Source organism: Lepidochelys kempii, chromosome 4 (genome assembly GCF_965140285.1).
Source record: "Lepidochelys kempii isolate rLepKem1 chromosome 4, rLepKem1.hap1, whole genome shotgun sequence".
NCBI classification, from domain to species: Eukaryota; Metazoa; Chordata; order Testudines; family Cheloniidae; genus Lepidochelys; species Lepidochelys kempii.
In genome coordinates this window covers 13,366,638-13,390,622 of record NC_136383.1, presented here as the reverse complement: position 1 = coordinate 13,390,622, position 23,985 = coordinate 13,366,638, and the positions used below count along the sequence as shown (strand labels likewise).

Genomic DNA, 23,985 nt, shown 5'->3' with positions numbered 1-23,985 from the left:
TAAAGTGATCATCAGGTGGGCCATTTCCAGCACAAATCCAGGTTTTCTCACCCTCCACCCCCCCACACAAATTCACTCTCCTGCTGGTGATAGCCCATCCAAAGTGACAACTCTTTACACAATGTGCATGACAATCAAGTTGGGCTATTTCCTGCACAAATCCAGGTTCTCTCACATCCCCCCCCACCCCCATACACACACAAACTCACTCTCCTGCTGGTAATAGCTCATCCAAACTGACCACTCTTCAAGTTTAAATCCAAGTTAAACCAGAACATCTGGGGGAGGGGGTAGGAAAAAACAAGAGGAAACAGGCTACCTTGCATAATGACTTAGCCACTCCCAGTCTCTATTTAAGCCTAAATTAATAGTATCCAATTTGCAAATGAATTCCAATTCAGCAGTTTCTCGCTGGAGTCTGGATTTGAAGTTTTTTTGTTTTAAGATAGCGACCTTCAGGTCTGTGATTGCGTGACCAGAGAGATTGAAGTGTTCTCCGACTGGTTTATGAATGTTATAATTCTTGACATCTGATTTGTGTCCATTTATTCTTTTACGTAGAGACTGTCCAGTTTGACCAATGTATATGGCAGAGGGGCATTGCTGGCACATGATGGCATATATCACATTGGTGGATGTGCAGGTGAACGAGCCTCTGATAGTGTGGCTGATGTTATTAGGCCCTGTGATGGTGTCCCCTGAATAGATATGTGGGCACAATTGGCAACGGGCTTTGTTGCAAGGATAAGTTCCTGGGTTAGTGGTTCTGTTGTGTGGTATGTGGTTGTTGGTGAGTATTTGCTTCAGGTTGCGGGGCTGTCCATAGGCAAGGACTGGCCTGTCTCCCAAGATTTGTGAGAGTGTTGGGTCATCCTTTAGGATAGGTTGTAGATCCTTAATAATGCGTTGGAGGGGTTTTAGTTGGGGGCTGAAGGTGACGGCTAGTGGCGTTCTGTTATTTTCTTTGTTAGGCTATTACCAGCAGGACAGTGGGGTGGGAGGAGGTATTGTTTCATATTCTCTGTGTATATATAAAGCCTGCTGCAGTTTCCACGATATGCATCTGAGGAAGTGAGCTGTAGCTCACGAAAGCTTATGCTCTAATAAATTGGTTAGTCTCTAAGGTGCCACAAGTACTCCTTTTCTTTTTTTAATTAAAACTGAGTTAGTGAAACATTTGCCCCTGCTTCGGGCCAGTGCTTTATTCTTCATTGCGTGCAGTGATTTTCTTTGTTAGTTCCTCCTGCAATCCCAATCAAACATAGCCTTCAGATTGCTACATCTCAGGCTTAATCTTGCACACAGTGCTCAGTAACCCCAGCTCCCACCAATTTCCCCATAGCCCCTTGCAGGAATGGGTCTCTCATGAGCTGCTCTTCTGCACTATCAACCACAGACAGAGACAGTCTCATGATGCCAGCTAACCTAGCTGGGTTCCCAGCACTTGAATGGTGGAAGTCTCATAGGGTTCAGTTCTCGTGAGATTCTCACCATCTGAGAATGGGAAAATGAAAATGAGCTTCTTTTGGATCTGGACTGGAAACAGTCCCAGACTGGTGGTAATAGGTAAAGATCCAGACAAACGAATCAGAATCTACCTGAAACTCAATTTTCGATGGAAGGTTCTGTTTGTGGCCCATATCTAATCGAAATCCTGTAAATGTCCAAGTATAGGCTCTGGATACACTACCTTCTTCATCAACAGAGCTGCTAGCACCCTGTGCGTGCTTTCAGTTTTATCTGTTCGTTTGAGTGAAGATTAGAAACTGCAGTTGCAATATAGTATCCTAGAGAGCAGCAGAGCCTTACGAAACCAAACTGAAAGCACTCCATACTCAGTTAATCATATCCTGCCTTGCAACCCACATCTTGGTCACAAACAAAAGAGCAGGGTGATGTGGAAGGCGGAAGGCTGGCCAGCTGATGCAGGATTTTTTCCGGCGACAGACAAAATTACTCATTTTTACTGATATCACCTTATTATTTTAGCCTGGCATTTGCAGAAGAGCCTACCAAAGTTAGGCCCTCAACTACAGTTGGAAATCCCACCCTTCGTGTGAAACTTTCAAATACGTGAAAGCCAGCAAGCTACATTGTTTGTTGATGTAATACCACTGACTTTCTTGGAATTCGTCTGGGCCAAATTCTCTGCTGGTAGAATTCCATGACTTCCCTAGAATTCGTCTGGGTCAAATTCTTTCTTGGGGCAACACCGCTGACCTCTCGGCCGTTATGCCAGCAGAGAATTTGGCCCAGGAATTCAAAATGACACATGGAAAACTCACTGGAGGCGTATAAAAGCAAGGCCATTTGGGATTTCAGGAACTTCTTACAGTTGCAGCACTCTAGAGATGCTGTTACTTCAGCTATCAAACGAAGAGGCATAAACCTACATTCCAGAGAAAACTCCCAGAATCTGAACATTTACATCCAATTAAGGAAAACACGTTTCCAAATTACTGTCAATTAAAAAAAAACAAACGTTCTAGCTTTTATTTTAAAAATCGATAGGCCAGTTAACAACCCAAGCGACGGAGAAAGGATTCCACAAAGAGGAGGAAAATGCATGGGAAGCAAGGAGAGTACAACAGTAAAGAGACGCTGTCTGTTTTTTGTGGGGTACAACCCACCTCTTCTCAAACAAAAAGACAAAACCAAAAACCTTCTGTTAGGAACACAGACACTTCCTCCTGTTTTAGCACCTCTTTGAGCCTGCACGAGCAGTGGCCTGCATTCTTGCAACGAGCTTAATTTCACTGACACTGGCCTCTCATTTACATGCTTCCTTTCTGCAATATCCTGTTTAGTGTAAACAGTTTGCTGCGGTCTTATCCAGCTTGCTTAAGATTAATAGAATACTTACTGCTCCTGACAGAGTAATGTAAACCAGCTGAGGAGCTGGGATTGCTGCGGACATGCTCTCTGTAGACCACGACTCAGACTCAAGGGAATGCATATTTGCTTGCTTGTCTTGGGAGAAATAATGGATACCCTCCCTACACGACCGTTTCCCTCATTTTGGGAATACAACTACTGCAGGAAAAGGGGGTGGGGGTACTTTAAACTACTAGCATCCACCCGATGTATAAAATTAGGTACTTTCCCCATTTCCTTTCTACTTATAAACTTGAGCAAAAGTGGCCTCAAGTACACAGGAAGCAATGGAAATTCCTTGGATTCCTGAATGGGAAGGGCTGAGCCCATCTTAAGTCAAAAGAAAAGGAGTACTTGTGGCACCTTAGAGACTAACCAGTTTATTTGAGCATAAACTTTCGTGAGCTACAGCTCACTTCATTGGATGCATACTGTGGAAACTGCAGAAGACATTATACACACAGAGACCATGAAACAATACCTCCTCCCACCCCACTCTCCTGCTGGTAATAGCTTATCTAAAGTGATCACTCTCCTTACAATGTGTATGATAATCAAGTTGGGCCATTTCCAGCACAAATCCAATAAATTGGTTAGTCTCTAAGGTGCCACAAGTCCTCCTTTTCTTTTTGCGAATACAGACTAACAGGGCTGTTACTCCGAAACCTGTCATCTTAAGTCATTGCTCTCTGGAAAGGAAATCAAACTTCAGCTGGTTAGAGAGCAGGGGACCGACGCCCCTCTCACTCATGCCGGTGGAACTTCGCCTAGTCATTGAAGCTTAATACTGGTGTCAGTCTGGCCTAAGCGAGAGGGATGCAAACTTGACCTTCCATACCGGGGTTATATGAGCATTGGTGTGAGGAGAACAAGGCCGTATCTTTACCTCAAGCTATGGAACACACCTGGGTTTAATGTTGCCAAGGATCAGAAAGAAATCCTGTTTGCAGTGATTGGTGCCAGCAGACAATCTGCAATTTCAAGGATTGCACATGCACACCCCCCCCCACAGATTTAGGCACAGGCTGACTTAGTGGCATAATAGTGGCAATGCAATCAGAGTCTAATTTTGGATCTAACTCACTCCAGCCAGGAAAGACTTGGGGTGCTGAAGGGGCAACATGTTTGGCTGTTTGGATGAGGGAAAACAAAAAAACCCCAAGGAGAATGTAGGAGGGTAGAGAAGGAAAAACAAGTGCTGTCACTCACTAGTGACTCACACCAGCAAAGGAATATGGGCTTTGTTATGCTTTCATACCTGAATGGTTTACTATCAGGGTCAGTGTCTTTGAATCCCATTTCTTCTAGCTTACAGCGCCTGTACAATTCATAGTGCCGGGTGTGCGTCTGCTCTCTCAAGTCCTCCATGTTCACTCGGATCAACATCTCACGCAGCTTCACAAAGTCACAATGGTTTTCGTTTTCAACTGCAAAAGAAACGAAAAGAAAAACAGCCCATCAAGAAAGAAAAAAGAAAGTTACATCCAGCGGGTTTTCACCATTCCTCTTTCTTCATGGTTAGTATTTACTGTGCACAGATGCATGTCTATGCAGCTTGTGTATTAGTCTGGAGTTCCACACGTCAGGCAGTGTTAGAAATTAGGGGCCCATGTTACAGCAGTGTAAACTGGGTTCACTGTAAATCGGAATAAAGCACTAGGTTTCCTGGGAATGAGGGGAAACTGACACGGCACATGACTAGTATGAGATTTCCAAATGTTGCTAGCTTATTTCCTAACCCTAATTCACTCAGAGATGTTGCTCTGATTTGTGTTGTATGATGAAACTCGCCAGGCGCTCTAAGTTGCTCAGTGAGAAAACTGCTGAAAAATATTCGAACAGCTGAAGAATTATTTTGCAAACACTCTTGCAGTTTGTTGCACTGAGTCTCTGACATGCTGCTTTCCAGTCAGGTACCTCTACGTCCCCTGCCTGAATGCGTACCAAGAGCAGGGCATCAGCACTATCTGTGCTGGCAGGATTAGACAATACAGTGGTAAAAATAACTAGGCCCTCTCCATTTCACCTCATCCACCGTTGCTACCACTTGGGGAGCTGCAGTGGGGGTGAATTGCAGGGCCTAGGCTTTGCCAGTGTCTATACATTCTGGGTTGGTTTTTCAAACATGAAGGGTATGTCTATACTGCACACTAACACAGGGGTCTGACTCAGGTTTGAGTCCAAGCCCCCCTTCTGTCCACACACAATTCAGTCTACCTCACATCAGCAAGAACTCAGGACCTGGGTCCCTTAAACCTGGCTAGGGAGGTGGGTCAGAGCCCAATTCCTGCTGAGACTTGGGTCCAAGCCCCTGTTATTTTGCAGTGTGAATGCAGCTTAAGCTGCAGATCTGAGACAGAAGGTCTGAGTAGTGCAGCACGGACGCACTACCACAGCCGTGAGACCAGGGGCCAGCAGTTGTAAGCCCAGGTTTACAATGCAGTGTGGACACAAGTATGGGCATGGAGGCAACAAATCCACAAGCCCTGCTCCCACACACCCAGGCTTAGCATGCAATGTAGACATGCCCTCAGAGACAAGTTCTAGTCGCAGGTAGATGCAGGGCTTCCATTGACTTCCAGAGGAACCAGCACATCCAAGGGAAGAATTTGGCCTTCATTGGCATTTTGTTAGAATTTCAGGATGAGATTTTCACAAGCACTCAGCATTTGCCCAACTCTGATCCCATTTCAATCAATGAGAAAACTCCCATTGACTTTCATCAGAGATGAGTAAGGCACGTGCTGCATATTCCTTGAAAATAAAGCAAACCATTCACCTGTCTGACCATTCCCTGTTATCAGAGTTAGTTTACTGGCACAGAAATGTCAGGAACACAAAAAGAAAAAAGTTACAAATGAAATATTTGCCAACGTCTCTGAATTCTAACCTGCTCTTCCCCAGATCAGAGAGTCAGGTTGTGGATTCACGCCTTTCACAAGTGACCAAGAGACCAATCTCAAGGTTAAGAAGTGCTTACGAAGCCCTGTTTTGTTTTGCTTTTTAAATGGCCTTTTTGCCCCTGACCACTGCAAAGTTCTTCCCGCCCAACGCCAGAAATTGGCAGACAGCCTCAACAGATCAGCAATTTTTTAAAAACTGGATGGCATAAAACAAGGAGTTTTTGTTTGTCTTTGGACATACCCTGCACAACCCCCCATGGATACTGCCTGGCCTTGCTCATCTTATTGCCAATCTTCACTTCTTCAGTACTGCCAACAACAGCAAATGGAAGATGGACCTACAAAAGCAAAGAGACAAAGAGATTAGGGATTTCCTGTGTTGCTTTGCCAGGGAGTGTTTTCGAAGAAAGCTCTATTTACTATAGCAGCTGTGATTTTTTATTTAAAGTTACTAAAATGCCTTTGCAATCCAGCTGGTGTCTTTGGATGATCAATGGAGGCTCTAGATCAGAGGCATGCTCGGACTTCAGAAAGGAAAAATCTAAAGCAGATGAGCCACCTCCTACAAAAATGTCTTAGTCAACTACAGCACTTGCATTTCATTACAACATGGACTTTAAATATAAAGGTCAGTGCACTTCACTGCAGCTTAATGCCCAACACATTCATTTTCAGAACAAATTTAACCCCCCTGTTTTTTGAGATGGGATAGAGATGAAATCCTGCAAATGGGAGAGTAATGAGTTTTCTTCTATATCTGTGTCTATCGGATGACCGTACAAATGTTAAACCCGGAACCGGTGTCTTTTGCACAAGGCAATCAAAATGGAAACGGATTTGAATGTTAAAAAATCAAATGTCACACAGTAAAAACAACTATGCTTCTCAAAAGAAGGGGCCATTTAAAAAAAAAAATTAAAAATTAAATATTTGCCAAAGCTTTTTAATCCAGCCATTTGCAGTAGCTAGAAGTAACTGTTCGATCTCCCAGGAAAGGGCCAGGCCATGACTGCAGACACAGCCCTAAGCAAGAGGTGGTGTGTAAACTGCACCACCACCGGAGGCAGCCTTCCTCACAACTCATCCCTGGCTTCCTACTGGGTGGGTATTAATTTGCAGTTGGCCCACACCAGCAGCACACTTGGGACCCACTATGGCCAGTTGTGCTAGCCAGTAAGGAGAGAGCCTGAGTATGAGTGGGGAGAAGGTAGGGAGAAGAGATGGAGTGAAGCTCCACCCATTTTCCACCGCCCAGCTGCTCTGGGAGAACGGAGCAGAGAGACCAGGACGAAGGCAGCTGATCAAAGCCCTGCAAGGGGATTTGAGACAGTCCCAGCAGCTGGAAGAGATGCTCAGAACCCCTGCCAAGAGGAAGCTAGGCCTGCACGCCAGCCTCTGGAGAGCTTGGCCAGGTGGTATTTTCATAGCCTGTCCTTTGAAAGGGCTGGTATGGACCAATGCCCAGCCTGGGCAGCCAAGCCAAGAATGGGGCAGATGGATGGGAGGAGAAATCATCCCCGCCTGGCCATGGAGCAGCTGCAGCTCCCTCACTAAAACAAACTTCCACTGGCCCTTCCACTCAGCCCCAAAAGGGTGCAAGTCAGAGAAGCAGGATGTGCTTCTCCTCCCCTAGCCCACCCCACGCGCCTGCCTCTCCCTCCCTCACTGCCATGCGGGTTGATTGCAGGGCTGAGCTCTGCATTGTGCCAGGCACGCACCCACTGGAATTTTGCCCGCCTTCCCTCTCGGAGTTCTGCTACCCCAGAGACATAGGGGCTGGATTTCATGCTGTTCACCCACTCCTGCTTTCCTGGAGCATCCAAACTCTCAGGCTACATCCACACTGCAGCCACGAGTGTGCTTCCCAGCATGGACAGACGGACATACGCTAGCTCTGCGAGCCACCCGAGTACCTACCCAGGGGTGCGGGCTCATACGTCCTTGGCCAGCTAGCCCGAGTGGCTGCCTGTGCTCCCCCTGAGCTTGTGCATGTTGCTCTACCCTGTGCTGGGATGCTTGCTGCCAGCTGCAGAGCAGACAGCCTCAGGTCACGTCTCTGTGCAACCACATGACCAGAGCTCCAGGATGGACCCTCAGAGGACAACTCACAGTTTAGTGCTGGCACCACAGACAGCAGGGACAGCCTTCTGTTTAAGGCACTGCCTGGGTTCAGCTTGTGCCTCTGGGAAGGCAGCTAGACACAACATGGTCCTTCATGTTTGTGAGGTGCTGTTAAGACAGCAGCAGGCACCAGAGAGATTCCCAAGAAACAAACTTCAATATATATTTTTTAAAAATAGAACAAAATAGAAAGAGTTTTCTTGCACTAAGTGTGGCGAGAAATATACTCTCCTCTCAACCAAGCACAGCTAATGTGATTCTAGGTGGCCCAAGTCGTAACCATGAGCTAAGTTGTTAGAATGGCAAAAATGGCTGATCTCCTCAATTCAATGGTTCGAATGACCAAAAACGAGAACAAATAAAATCTGTGTTCCAGGTTCTGTGTTCCAAGCAGCCAGTCAGCCCGGGACTTCACCTGGGGAAGAGCAGTGGGGGAGTGTTGAACCTTTGCTTTCACCAAAGAGAACAAAGAATAACTGGGTTCAAAAAAGAACTAGATAAATTCATGGGGGGTAGGTCCATCAATGGCTATTAGCCAAGATAGGCAGGGATGCAACCCCCGGCTCCAGGTGTCCCTACCCTTGGACAGCCGGAAGCTCTGGACTGGATAGATGGATCACTATATGCATGTACAGCTCCTAGCACAATGGGGCCCTGATCTTGGTTGGGGACCTCTATGTGCTACTGTAATACAGTTAGAGGCAAAGGGCTTAGATTCCTCCTCTGCTTTTTCAAACAAGCCTCCCGGGGTGCAATTCATCTCTCCCTGCGTAACCCTTGTGTAAAGACCTGCCTACACTAGCTTTATTTCCCTAAAAATCTCTCTTATTGCTACCACTGGTGCAGTTTGTGCTAGCAGAGGTCAGTTGCCAGCAGTCCCCACCACTTTAACCACCGCACTACCCAGAACTGCTCCACACGGGACCAGAGCACCAGCTGCCTGATTCTAGCCCTCCCCCAGAAACTTAATCAAAGGAAGGTGAAGTGGATCACCCAGCAACAAGCAATGAGTGGGAACAGGAGGCCTTGCTCCAAGTCCTCTGCCCTGATCACTCTGCCCTCCGGGGATATGAATATTTAGTAAGGGGGAAAGCACATGGGAAAGGACACGCTCAGCAGAGAAGAAATATTTTCAAGCCCAAGCCCACCCCGTTTTATTAAGTCCTGCTGACCAGAGCGGAGGGGGGCTTCCATCAAACTCTATTTATTGGCTCATGTTTGAGTTTCAGTTGGAAAAGCAAAAGGATGCAGCATCCCCCTGCCCTGGGGGTGGGGATGGATGGGTTCAGAAAAACAATACTTACACTCATTGTAGCATTTATCTCAGCCACTGTCTCTTCATCTGTGGGGAACTGATAGATCTGGACACCATTGCTGACCAGCTCACTCATGATTTTACTCTTGAATTTATGCAACTCGTTTTTTGCAATCGTATCAGCTTTGGCTATTATAGGGATAATGTTAACCTGCAAGGCAAAGAGAGCGCTGTCATTTTACTTTGCCAATGGCCTCATAAAGGACACCTCCCTCAATATATTCAACCAGAAGAGGACAAAGAACATGGCACATAAAAACAGTGATGCAATACAAACTTTCTACTAGAACAGAAATTGCCGGTCCATCCACTGCATTTGATATTTTTGGGGGGGTGGTGAAGCAAGCAACGTTGGCTGAGACAGGATTGCGCCAATCGCTTTTCATGTGTAGAGAAGGGCTCCATTAAAAGTCAAATGCAATTTGGCAACATGTTATTTCCTCTTCTGTAGCAGTTGTTTACTTTTTTAACTAGGGCGGAGAGGAAATGCTGTCAGACAGACTATCCAAACAGTTCCAAAGGAAATTACCATCTAGGCACTCATCCTCTTCAGACGTGTAGCATGCTTAACTACTCTAGAGCTCACCTTCAGAAAACAGCCTAGAGATTTATCCTTGAGCACCTCTACAGCCTAGTATTAAAAGGAAACGTTCATATAAGATGAACAAAGTGTAGGGATTGGACAGAGATGAATTGTCCCTTTATTGCATTGGCCTGAAATGAGCAACCTTGTCCTCCCCCATTAAAGAAGCTTGCATCCCCCCTATACTGCTTAGGGGAGTCGCACTAAATTTGGCAAACTTCAAGTACATACAGGAAGAAACTGGACGCAGAGCCAGATCCTCAGATGGAGCTACACTAATTTACATTGGCTGAGGACCATGGGGCGATAGGGATCAGGGAGCTTCATGCAGGCCACAGCTCTGCTGTGACAAATGAAGATCTGTGTATCCTTTCTTGGTCTCTCTCTCGCCCTAGATTGCTGGCTGTTGTAACTTGCTTATGGTCCCCAAGGGTCTGGCCTATCCAGCTCACCACAGCCATAGGTTAATGTAGCTCTTGCTCAACAGTGCCTTTTAAACCAACTCTGAAAAGACCAGACTGCGAGGTGTGATCTAGGGTTGATTAGTAGCCTTCCTTCATTTATTCTGCCCTGTGGCAATATAAAATGCTGCTACAGTAAGGAAGACGTTAATATGGACCTATATGGAGACATTTTAACTACAGTACTTGAAAATCCTCTTAAATTATATAGACTAATTCCTTTCTGAGGATGGCCCTGTAACAGCAACTAATCCCTGTCCAGGGAGAAGTTAAGACTAGTGCCAATTACAGGCAAATTCTCAGCAAATCTCTGCAACTACAGAACAAGACGACTCGAAGCTTTACCCACATCATCATCATCAGGCAACCTGTTACGAATTCTTCATGGCTCTTGGGCTCCAGAGTCACTCAATAGACGTGGAACGTTCTACGCATATGAAATGAAGAGCTCCAGCTGCCCGCTTTCCTGTCCTGCACGTATTTCAAACCAGAATGCAAGCAGCTGACCATGTCACAGTGCTGGTGGGCAGAGGGCATTTAAGTATTTAGGAATACCAGCTTCCTTTCAAGGGGCTTGGGTTTTCAGCTAACTTTTCTCTGCTAAAAGATGCTCTTGAACATGAAACATTTGAACAGGAGCTTCTCTTTACCCATCTGAGGGCTAAATCAGCGCCCCACCCACTGCTAGATCTACTGGCTATATCATCAGTAAGGATAGTTTTGCCTGCAGTGCAGAATTGCTGATCAACTATATCAAATAGTGTTTGGCTGTGAGGGGGGCATTTGCAGCAAAGCACAGAGGAGTTTTGACCCCCAAATGCCAAAAATGGGGCTCTATTGGTATGAAACGAGGGCCATCCGTGTGAGCACACACTATAGTTTCATTTGCAGCAGCCTGTTTCAGCATTGCTGCTCATTTGGGGCTGGTGTGGAGTAAAGTGGGTGATGTTATCATTCTAACTGGACATGGTGGACCAGTTTGGATGAAAAAGAACCCAGATTTTTGCCCAAATCCCAGTTAATGGGGAGAGCCTTTGGAAATTCATTAGTGCTAACCTGCTCTTGCTGTCGAGAAATCTGATAAGCTCTTTTAAGCCTTCTCTGCACTCCTATCCATTCACAGCTGCTAGAGAGAATGGGTATTTTCCTTCCACCTTCTGCTAGATCCTTGGCACGGTCACCAAATTAAGTGGCAGCAGGAGAGAATCACAGGGGCATGACATGGGTAGTGCATACCTTACTGTCGAGCTTCTTCATGGTGACTAGGTCAAGAGACTTCAGTGAGTGTCCCGTAGGTGCGATGAAATATAGGCAGGCGTGAATCCTTGTGTCATGGTAATTAAACAGGGAACGCTTGATCTTCAGTTCCTCCTGCAGATAGGCTTCAAACTGAGTGTCGATATATTCAACTATGGGCTTATAGCTGAAAATTTGGAAGGAACAGTTCTTTTCAGATCAGGGCATTCGCTATTGGTAAGTTACAGTCTAACTGGCAGACACGCATGACGTCTCATTGCCTTTTTTGGGGGTGGGGGCATGTCTAATTTTAAGACACTGCCATTGACCACCTTCATGTTCACCATGAGATTTTCTACTTCTGGAGCCAAGCCCCGTCCCCAGCCCATACGCCTTTCTGAATGACCATGTGTTTTATCTTAGACCAGAAGAAAACGCATCATACAAGATTTCAGCTATGGTGGATGGAAGAGAGCCTAGGCTTTCAAATCACGGAGGCCACAACAGCCTCGACACACACTACAGCACAAACCATTTGCTTGTCTGTATCAAGAGCGACCAGATACGTGTGATGCAAAAAAAATCCCAGCTGTTCCAAACTCCGGGCTGTTATTTTAAAGGGAAGAGAGACTTACCTGGGATAACCAGTTCTCAGGAGTTTAGATTGCAGAGCAAAGCTGCTAATTTTTTTTTTTTTTTTTTTGACAGCTTTACTGGAGATGCGATCTGATTCATTAATTGACTCTGCCTTCAGAGAAGGGTGTCATGGTCCCAGCTTTGTAGTTCGTGCCGTTCAAACTGTTTGTTGCTGGGCGCTAGCCACCATCCACCGAAAGCTGAGCTCAATGCAAGCCTATTGCCGATAGGTTTCTAAGTTGGGGACTGATCCTTTGAGGTTCTGAGCACCCCTAGTTCCCAATAAAGCCAAAAAAAGTTGGTAACCCACAGCATATGCAGGGTCAGGCCCTCGAACAGCAGGCATTCATTGGATTCCCCCTCTCCACCCACAACACAGTGCATGCTGAGAGCGCAATTGTCCAAATTCTTATCCCCTGGTTAGAAAACTTTAAATGAAGTCAACTAAACAATCTTTCCTGCAGCTAATGTGCACTCAGTCCGTTGGACACAGTGGAGTAAATCCCGAGCTGCTGTAAATCTGCGACTTCAACAGAATGAGGCCAGTTTACACCAGCTGAGATTCTGGGCCTCATTTGCCAGACCCCAGCAAAAATAATGCCTCAGCCTATTTTCCCACCCTCCCCCTACCCTGGTTGGCTCCCTCCCGGGCTTTAAAAGCTGTGGCTCATTAGCAGGTCCCCTGTTCGAACCCACTGACATTCATTCACAGGAAATACAGCTTCAAAATCCCAGCTTTATATTCACATTTTAGAGCTCCTTCGAGACTGAAATTAGAGTCAGCTATTTAGAAGACACTGCCCAGATTAAACAAAGGACAAGGGTCTGCTCCATTTAATGTTCTGCTGTTTAACCTGCCCCGGGGCCAGAGAGCAATGCAAGGAGTGGGTATTAGTTCTCTTAAGTGGAGTTACATTGAAATTCTGCTGCTTTCCTGCCATCTCCTCATCCCACTGCACTCTTGGGCACAAGAAAAAACACTCAGAGAAGCGACAGGAGCATAAAGCCATGAGATGTTCCCGACACTTCAGGTCTCACAGCAGCCTCATGGTGATAAGAGCGGACAGGATGAAGATGAGCCCGTTAGGGGTCACAGGTGGAGGAGCTGAGAACATTCCCTGTGCAGGTAGCCAGAAATGCATCCAGTATCTGAATCCAGAGCAGGGAACCAAGTCCGGCTCCAGACTGCAGGGCAGCTATTTGAAGGCTGTATGCAGCAGCGCATGATTGGGTGTGTGATCCACCACATTCCTCCCTGGTTTAGCTCTTGGGAGTGTAGATTGGTGCGGAATACGGCCCAGATCTAACAACCACCTGTGCAGGGCACACGGTGGTCAGCACTGTTAACCACATGGCTTACAAAACAGCGGTCAAACACCTCACGGTGAGTGCTCAGAACACAGTCCTCCCTCCAGTCTCCAACCCCTGAGTAACACTGTCTGATCTGACACAGATGATCCAAGGAGGCCTCAGACAATAGTGTATTGTAGAAGAGGCTGTGGCTGTCTGCTTGGGACCTGTCATGGTCTGAAATTAGAGAAGATGCTGTACAAAAGGGTCACCAAAATGGTCTGGAAAGCCCTAGTCTGGTAGCCCCCGTTGCTGCAGTCACAGGTGACAAGTCTCGGACTGTTCTGCGGCAGAGTTGGAATAATGGCTTTCCTGTGCCCGTCACGCTGTGGCTGCCTCTCTAAAGGAGCTCTGGAGAGTGAAGTCTGAGGGACTCCAATAACAATACTGCCTGCTCTTGCTGTCTGTTGAATGAATCAAACGCAAAGTGACCCAGCAGTAACAAGCTGCCATGTTCCCATGCTGAACACCTGCTCCTTCTCTGACTTGCCTTCCTTCTAGCTTGAGAGCATATGGCATCGCTCAAAGCACAGAGCTGCCTACGGTCAACACACACTTCACTTTTCATTTCTCCTTTGCGGGAAGGCACACGGTGCGTTAGTTAAAAGCTGCTGCAGAGCAGGAGGAGCGAAGCTTGGATAGTTCACAACACACACAGCATTTTGGTGCAATCGCAGCCAATGGGGATGCTTTTTAAAACAGCAATGACTGTCCAAAAACAAGAACAACCAACCAATGCCATGAATCTCGAGAAGTTTTCCATCAAGGGATAGAAATATTAAGACAAGCCCAACAATCTTAAAATACTGTCTGGGATTAGGCGATCCCAGGGGAAGGCAGACTTGTTGTTTAAGTGTAAGAATGTCTATTCGGACAGCGCAGTTGGGCATCCTAGAAATATTAAACAACAGTCTACATAGTATGTTGGAACGTACATGCAGAACGTTTACTTCTAGTCTGAAATGGGAAAATCTGCATCCAGACTAAAACCCATCCACATCCCAACATCACCTTAAGAACAAGGTGATCAGTGAGTTCTCTCTTGCTGAGGTCTGGAGGAATGAACGCCGAGTCAGGAATGCCTAAATTCTAGTCCCAACTTTGTCACGGATTTGAATGACCTTTCCGCAAGTCACTTCACTCACCATATCAGGTTCCCATTCATCAAAGAGTGATAGTATCTATCTGCTTTACACGTGTTGATTCCCTAGTTGATGACGAAACAGTGCTTTCAGCATGCAAAGCATTATCTAATTAAGTAATATTATTTAATACAAATTAAAAACCTACACAATTTAATAAGCTCATCTGTCAAACCAACAGTTTTCAGAAGCAACTTGACTTTTGCTTGGCATAATAAATCTCCACAATCCACTGCATTATTATTCTGCATTATTATTTCTATTATAGCAGTGCCTAGAGGCCCCCAATCAAAATCAGGGCTTCATTACACTTGGCACTACACATGCACATAAGAAGATACAGTCTCCACTTTGAAGAGCTTACATTCTAAATAGACAAGACTGACAAAGGATGAGAGGAGAAAAAAGCTTAGGGTAGGTCTACACAGCAACTAGACACCCAGGGCTGGCCTGTGCCAGCTGACTTGGGCTCACGGGGCTGTTTCTTTGCTCCCACCTTGTAGGGTCCCAGAGCCCAGGCTCCAGCCTGAGCATACAAGTCTACAAAGCAATTAAACAGCCCCACAGCCTGAGTCAGCTGGTAGGGGCTAGCTGTAGGTTTTTCTTTGCTGTGTAGCCATACCCAGAGAGAGCTGACGGGACCTATGCATGGTCACACAGCAGGTCAGGGAATAGAACCAAGGTCTCCCAAGTCCCAGTCCAGTGTTCTATCTGCTGGACTATGCGGTTTCCTTAATCAGAGTGCCACTAAACCCAACTGCTACAGCAGCACCAGGTTTGATGCTGCAGTCCTTGAGGACATTGGATACTGAATATTCCTGTAGTACGTTCAAGCCCTTCCAGCCTGAGGAGGAATCAATGCAAGACCCCCTTCCTATGCAAAAGGGACTTTACCTGTCATCTTTATTAATCTGATCTCCAAATCCAACTGTGTCAACAATGGTCAGCTTCAGACGGACGTTGCTCTCCTGGAGTTCATAGCTTCTTGCTTTCAACCTCACACCGGGCTCATTGTGGGTGGCTGGGTCACTTTCAAACTTTGTGTTAAACAGAGTGTCCATTAAGGTTGACTTGCCAATGCCGGTTTCACCTAAGCAGGCAAAAAATGGGTTAGAGCTAGAGACCACTTCGCCCCCCTACCATTCTGTCCAAAGCTCTCTTTAGAGCAGAGAGAGAGAGAGAGACATTGTTACTTCTGTCGCACCAAAAACACAGTGGATGGTTCTCAGACAGTGAGATAAGCTCTTCAGGCCTAGATGCCTTATAAGATGGCGGACATCTTGGTCAGCCACCGGGTTTTGAACTGGGGACTTTCAGAGTTCTGCAACAGCTTGAGCTGGGGTTGTAACAGACTCATTTCCCCTGCAGATCAGGCAGTGAGGGGGATCTGTAAGACATGCTCATCATTGGACTACCTACATCTTCTGATCAAAGGAAACTCAGCCCAAGTGAGCGCCCCAATCCATTATGTGATGGCTGCCAGTTTGGCAGACACCAGGTACCTCTAGAGCTATACGCATGAATTTCTACCGCTTCAGCCACGCTCTGTGGCTGAGAGCTGTAACTGACTCCCATTCTGTATGGATCGGGTCCAGAAGGGAGCACCACACACACACACACACACACACACACACCCCGCCTACCTATCAACCACTGGGTTACATTTACAGTTATAGACGATGTATAGACAACAGATGGGATACCGCAAATACATAAGTAACCGGCACAATTATGTTTCATCATTTTTAGGAGGAGCAAAGGGTTAATAAATATACTTTCCTGACAACAATTTTGTTAACACCCCTCTTGGGGAGGGGGTGAATTAGGCTTTATAGGTCTCCTGGACTAGGTCTTCTTAGAGAAGAGATTCGAAGTGTTGTGGGCTGGGTAGGAAGCTGAAATGTGCAGCACTGGTCAACAGACCAGGTGAGTTTTCTAGATGGGGGAAAACAAGAGTTGCCTTCCGCTGAAGGAGCGGGAATCAGCCATTGCTGGAAGCAGGTTATTAGACTTGTTAGACCCAAGATGTAAATATGGCAAATCCTACATTCCTAAGTACACTTTTCCTTCGTGTTTTCTTCTGCCATTGCTGGTTATTTTCACACTAGACTGATTGTTTATGTAATATCCTCTCTACAAACTCATGAAGAAGTTAATTCTTTGCCCAGACACTCCTCACACACTGTTTATAGGACATGTGCGTCCCAAATACTCCTAACTTGTACATAACCCTGGTACAGTATTCAGAATGCTGTCTCGAGAAATAACCATGCTCAAATTCCCTCTTATTATGAGCTAGACACTAATCTTAACAGCATTTTTCTTACAAAGAAACGGGACCCTCCAAACTCAGATTTATAGACTTTTACATTTTTTAAAAATTCCAATGGAAGCTGTTGCATTAGTCAAACATACAGTAAATTCAATTCTCCTGCAATATTTTTCAAACTAAATCACTGTAGAATCAAAAACCCAATAATGAAAAAAAATCAATAAAAATTAGATGACTTGATTTTCACAGTCTCAGCTGAGAGAAAGGCAAAAAAGTAAAGAATCCAAATGTGCGGCATAAATATTGACTTTTAAAAGTCTTTCAATTTTATTAATTTGAGATGTAATTAGTAACACAGGTAAATGAATGTTTAAAACAGGATTAAGTGGAAGGATCTGTTCAAATGTACAAGCTCCAAGACTTTATCATCATTCCACACAAGATAGTAAATGGAGGGAGGTGTATATCGCTGGTCTAGGTCCTGTTGTGGCAATCAAATCAAAGCAGGCAAACCCCCGCATCCACGTAGATCCCCACAGAAATCAGTAATTATATTGTTTGAAGTCAATGGGACTCTGCATAGGTTCAAGGTCTGGATTTAGATCTAACTGCAGGATTGAGGCCTTAATGAGGAAGCCAGGATATAGATACATAGAAATGCAAGTTATTTCTTAAAGGCAACTTAAAAGGCAAAGGATTATAAATATTAAAAATCAGGTTTGTGCAGTTTTAGCTAATTTATGGTTAGGCCTGGCAGAATTCAATGTTTTGTATATAATAATTTTGATGGATAATAGAAATGTTTATTTAAGCATCGTTTTCCATCTATTTTAATTTTTACAGTTCTCCAAAGTTATGGGAGGGGGGCGGACAACAATTATTTAACGACAGCAAACGTTAAGATTCAAAAAATTAAAAAGTTTTGCACCTATTAAACACACAAATTGCCTACACTGCATGTCAAAATATACAAAGTAAATAGCCTTAAATCAAACTAAGTTCTGAAGCAGCATTTCTCTTACTTTGCCTATCTGTAAATATCAATGGTTATCCATGGAAATATTTTTTGACCAGTTTGTGTACAGTGAAATTGACATTCACCAGTAAAAATCTAATTCTTCCAAGCCTGATGTGTACAGAAGGATGGGAAGGTTGGGGTTTTTTTGTTTGTTTGTTTTTTGTTCTTGAAACTGCTTTTCTACTTGCTTTTTAAACTTAAAGGGGACAAGAATAGCAAAACTTGGTCTTCTTTAGTTTTGCTGGAGGGCTTCAAAGTCTGCTCATTGTGAGCACTAACACATTGGTAAAGAATCAGCACTCCCTTCCATTAAAGAATTCCTTTAACCAAAATGTTAGTCATGGAAGTTAACAGTAAGTAGGTATTGACAAAACAAAACTAAAAACAAACCACAGAAACCAAGAATTTAAAAGAGTGACTACCAATCTCTTTTCTCAAACGCTCAACTTGCACTCTTGTGACCTCATCATTGCACTGGTTATCACAGAGCATTCCAGGGCAGACTAGACATGAATTTCTAATGTAAAAACACAAGCAGGAAAGGGAGAAAAATTGTTAAAAGCAAAACCATTTTAAATATATTAAGCAAGCAAAAAGGGAATCTATGGGCCCAATTTGTTTTCAAGTCACCACTAAGATACCTTGAGGGAAGGCAGTACTGAGGAATGGGGTCTTTCTGAAAGTAAAGGTGGTAATGTGAGAGACCTCCTTGTAAGAGGCCAGCAGCAAAGAGTAACCCGTCTGCGATGGCTGTTTCCATTTAATAACCAAAGATGATCAGCCTATTTTTAAGTTAAGGACCGGTTTATTCGCCAGGGTCCACTCCGTTCACATGTAGTAATACAGTGTCCCCTTTAAATAACAAAAGATCACTGTCTCTATTTGGCATGGACTATGGAAAGAAAGATTGGGTTCCACGAGAACAGCATGCGTTGAACCGACACTGCGTCACAGGGGGGGCGTCCAGACTACAATCACTGACTGTAACTGCAGCTGCGGCCAACATACCTGAACCAGATTTCATCTGGCTGGCTCGGGTACTGGAGCAGTGATGCCACGAGCGTGTGGGCTAACCCCACATGTAATTACCCAGCGACCCAGACGGGTCTGTACAGTCTGCACTGAGCCAGGCCATAGCTTCACAGCTCTGGGTGCCGAGCGAGCTAGATTAAAGCTAGCTTGGATTTGCTGGCTCCGGTGGCAATCACCCCCAGCTGTTGCAGGCTAGACATACCCAGGGTCTCTGCCCATTCAGCGCTAGCACTGGACAGCCCGCATTCCAGCAACCTGCCCAACGCTAATACTCGAGAGCCCACTCTCAAAGCAGCTGATCCTTCCCTTCTCACTGTGCTCTAAGGAAGGGTCCCAAATTGCAGAGCTGCTCCAGGTCAGAATCACACCACCCCGCTGAACCCAGACTTGTACACCTTTGGTTTCATTCCATCCCTCACAGGGCTGGTTTGGCATGCTCAGCTTTCTAGCGGAACCGTTTTCTCCTAGCCGTAATCCTTCCACCAAGGGAGCCTAAGATATCTATACCTATTCATTATTGTTTTCTCATTGGAACAATACCACAGCTCCTGCTTTTCTTGCATTGATTCACACGCCACATGAATAAGTCTTGATGCTTTCAAACATATACAGGCAGGGAATGAAACATTGGTTTGGGGCCTAAAACTAACAATATTTAAACGTGGACCAGTGTCCAAAAGCCCACTCCTAGCCTGTGGGATCAATGATCATCTTAAGGGGCCAGTAACCATGGAGGCTAGAAATGCTGGGATTTACAGATTTTCAAGGCGCTCCTATCCTGGAAAGTTGCACGATATACAGGGAGCCTTAAAATCATGTCATTCTCATAGCCATCTGGCTTTCCCTTTTGCTTCACTTCCCGCCTGGTTTTAGCTGCCAGTCTCTCAAACTGTTACAGCTGGAAAGCAATACTTTCTCCAAACCAAGAGCAGCTTGAATCCCAGCTCGCAAAGCTCAAAGCAATAAGGCTTTTAAAAATATGTATCTATATCATAGCCACAGACCAGCTCAATGTGGTCCCCATGAGGAATGCACTGTGCATGGAATTACTATTATTAAACAGTTCTACTGTAAATCACTAGAGCAGTGTTTGATGGCGAGCTGCTAAAGCAAACATAGCCATCATTGCATACTGTTCTCTGTGGCTCAAGACATGCTACATTTAGAAGCATTACGTCACCATGCAAGAGCCAATTGTGTGCTTTCCCTCAAAGAGATGCCAGGTTTTTTTCTCCTTCCTTTGGACAATAGCAGCAACGTGTGTGTGAAATTTCTATTTGGAGCTTAACAAAAGTTGACCGGCACACTTTGAAAAAGAAAAAACGTGGAGCAAATTGCCACGTTAATGAAGACAAATTGAGTCACGCTAGGCTAGGAATGTTTACCGCAGGAGGAAAAAAAAGCAACCAATTTATGCCATTTTGATCATCCAACTGCTTGCTAATCGGGAAGCTCCCTGCTGAATTTTAAACAGCTTCATGCTGCTAAGAGATGGTCAGTCGCTCTGGTCATATTTCTCCATGCTCATTCTCCTGTCTAGCTCCTGAACACTTAATGCTGCGAGTGCAGTCTAGTCTGGTTCGCCAGATGTGGATTCAGATAGCTGAAACTGCACTGTGGACAATATTCTAAACATGACATGAAAATCCAGTCAAAGCATTTTAAAAAAAAATAAACCTCAAGTCCTTAATCAGAAAAAAAGAGAAAACATTTTGCTTCAACACATGAGCAATGGAAATAGATAGTTTCTGGAACGTTCTGCCAAGCTAAGTGTTTTGTTTGCACACAGAAGTGCATTCAATGTTTGAGCAATTTTAGATGATATCTTGAAGACAACCAAGATGTTAAAACTGTTTTGACACATGGTTCCCCGAGTTTGAGCCATATACTTTTTTTTTTTTTTATTTGGTATAGCTTGAAAGTACTAATCACTGGAGGACGGGTGGGGGCTGGGAGGGGGAAGAGGCAAGGTTGTTTTCCAACCCACAGATGTGTGTCTCCCCTAGACAATAAGATTTGGGATTTCAGCTCTGAATAATTGGGAGAAACAAAGTAACTAAGGCAAGTGAACAGATGCTGTACCTGCAGTACCCCGATTAAATACGATATAAACGAGGTGGTAGGCCTGATTCTCATTCACACCCACCTTAAGGCCCCCCGGCATTGTCAGAGCGAGGGAAGCAGTGGGGGCAAAAGACCTATCTGGCTTCAAGATTAAACTTGATAAGTTTATGGAGGAGATCGTATGATGGGATAACATAATTTGGGCAATTAATTGATCTTGACTATTAGTGGTAAATAGGCCCAATGGCCTGTGATGGGATGTTAGATGGGGTGGGATCTGAGTTACTACAGAGAATTCTTTCCTGGGTGTCTGGCTGGTGAGTCTTGCCCACATGCTCAGGGTTTAGCTGATCGCCACACTTGGGGTCAGGAAGGAATTTTCCTCCAGGGCAGATTGGCAGAAGCCCTGGGGGTTTTTCGCCTTCCCCTGCAGCGTGAGGCACGGGTCACTTGCTGGAGGATTCTCTGCACCTTAACGTCTTTAAACCACAATTTGAGGACTTCAATAGCTCAGACATAGGTGAGAGGTTTATTGCAGGAGTGGGTGGGGGAGATTCTGTGGCCTGCGTTGTGCAGGTGGTCAGACTAGAGGATCATGATGGTCCATTCTGACCTTCGAGTCTATAATAGGGCCTTATTATAACACAGAATCAGGCCCAAGCCCACCCTGTTCCAACACAGACACATGAGAAATCTCTTGGCCTTACTCTCAAGCGTAAAGTGACTCATATATTAAAATGTGGACAGGAGCAGGCCTGAAGTCTGTACGTACAGCCTACGGTCAACCTCACCCCCGGGGGAGGGGGAAAGCAATTTATATCATCATTTAAAAAAAACAAGCTTGTTTAAAATGAAATCTGGGTTTAATACAAAATATATTAAGGCCCAAACATATTCCCTCTTCAAATACCAAAAATAAACGCGTGTTTTCATTAAATTCCAGTTATCTTAATATACCTTGACACAAATCATGAGCAAAAAGTTAATCATCTAGTGAATAAGCAATATATAGCACTCACCATTTTCTAACATACTAAAATGTACAAGAAAGAATCAGTGAATATTAAAGCTATATGTTGCTGAAATAAATGTATATAGTGATAGCATGCCCTCCTAGGTAAGGAAAAGACGTACCAACACTAGTGTAAAGGCTCTATTTAGTTGTAAATCAACTTGTTTTAATGATTATGTCAACCAATGAGAATGCACCTTTCCTTAGAAAATAACTGAAGCACAAATGGAAAAGTTGATTAAAATCAAGGCTTTCCACTTAGTGATTTAAATCAGTCCCTCCCTGGGTCCTGATACTTTTATAATGCTCACCCTATTGGTTTATATCTTATCCATGTTATTGAATGGAAGGGTTTTTTTGTTTTTATTTATTCACAAACATACCCACCCCACCCCTCTTTGTTTAAATTAATAATTTTCTTGTCACATGATGTCTTGATGTGAAAAGCCATTTTCTCAGCAGTGCAGCATCACTTACCAACACAAAGAATGTTGAAGCAGAACCCTTGAGAGGTTGATTTGTTGACCAGCTGATCTGGAAGACTGTCAAAGCCAACATGACCAGAGAGGGACAGGTTTCGAAGCTCGTCATTCTGAAAATCCCAAACAGAAATATTTGTAACAAAGATGTAGAACAACAACGTATGCAGGTGAAAGATATAGGAGTACCCACCACTCTCAAAGGAGAGGAGAATAATCTCTCACTGGGACCCATTTTAGTCAAGGTGGTTGAGGGCAGGAGGGAAAGAATAGACAGAGTAGATTCTCAACCACTTATTCTGGACCATTTTCCTCCCCAACCCTCAATGTCTTCCTTGTGTGTGATCTATCCAACTCTCCTGGGGGGGTAGCTATCTACAATGCCCCCAAACCACAGGAAGTAGGTAGTTCCGTGCCAGTGACTGGCAGATCAGCAAGCATTAGCAAATTGCAGAAGATGAAACTGAAATTCTGTGCCCCAGTTTCCACCATTCCTGTGGCCATAGAAGAAAAAAGTTAGGAAGCGACATACACAGTCAGACAACTAGGTACTGCAGGACTTCACTCAGAGTAGTAATGATGTGACCACACCCGACCACGCTTCAATTTTAGCTGTGATCAGACGAGCCCCCACTACGGTGCACCTGGCGAGACAGATTCTCTGCCTTGCTTTGTTACCATTGGGCAGCTCCGGTGGTGCAGAGGCGATGGAAGCTGGTTACCTCTCCCTTGTTGAGGATTTCCCGTCTGGTGCAGAATGATAGGCAGCTTCTCCACCACTGCCCCTGCAATAGGGGATGTGTTGGGCTGAGAAGGGGCTGTGGCTGGATCATGCTGACATCTGGCTAGCCCCAGCTGGCCCCTTGGGATTTTGACTTCAATGTCGGGAGTCCTGATTTAAATAAGTGGAGAACCCAGCTCGCTATTCCGTTACATTTGTCATGGAAAAAGGAACTTCCCAGAACTCTACTAATCAGCACAGCAACATAGCAGAAAGGGGACACTTTGTGCTTCAGTGCTGACTATTGTTTTACGACAGCAGCAGGGCATTGTTCGCATTGTTCAGATAATGCCGCTAAAGCCAGCTAAACCCCTGGCTTTGAAAGGCTTTGGATGCCGCGTTCTGACAAGGACCATGTGCGCGCTGCTCTATGGGTGGTTTGGTTTACACATAACATCGTTGTAAGGTGAGAAAGCAGGGCAATCATCCCTTGGCTTTTTAACGTGATGCACAATTTCCCATACAGAGCACATCTCATATTCCATAGCCTTGAAGGATCAGTACAGTCACCCGAATCAGATGCATTCTAGTCCTCATTCAGGGTCACTTTAAGCACCTGGGAAGGTTTAACCAGTAGTTCCCTCCCCATCCATTTGCCTCTGCTGTCTTGGTCGGGCACCCTGAACTGAAAGACACACCAACAGATATTTCCATGGGGTTTATTGTACCAGCAAAGACCTCGCAGGATGAAGAGTTGGAGCAAGTC

General features: G+C 45.0%; 1 protein-coding gene across 4 annotated transcripts in view; it reads right to left on the bottom strand.

The window, feature by feature from the left end:
- SEPTIN11 (septin 11) overlaps positions 1 to 23,985 on the bottom strand; it is a 74,264-nt gene that overhangs the window by 12,860 nt on the left and 37,419 nt on the right. For all 4 annotated transcript variants that reach the window (XM_073340439.1, XM_073340438.1, XM_073340441.2 and 1 more), the window contains exons 2-7: positions 22,497 to 22,611; positions 15,516 to 15,711; positions 11,494 to 11,680; positions 9,203 to 9,364; positions 6,019 to 6,115; positions 4,133 to 4,301 (exon numbers count right to left, since the gene is read on the bottom strand). In XM_073340439.1, the coding sequence (XP_073196540.1) occupies positions 4,133 to 4,301; positions 6,019 to 6,115; positions 9,203 to 9,364; positions 11,494 to 11,680; positions 15,516 to 15,711; positions 22,497 to 22,611 (926 nt within the window). The remainder of the gene's footprint in view (positions 1 to 4,132; positions 4,302 to 6,018; positions 6,116 to 9,202; positions 9,365 to 11,493; positions 11,681 to 15,515; positions 15,712 to 22,496; positions 22,612 to 23,985) is intronic.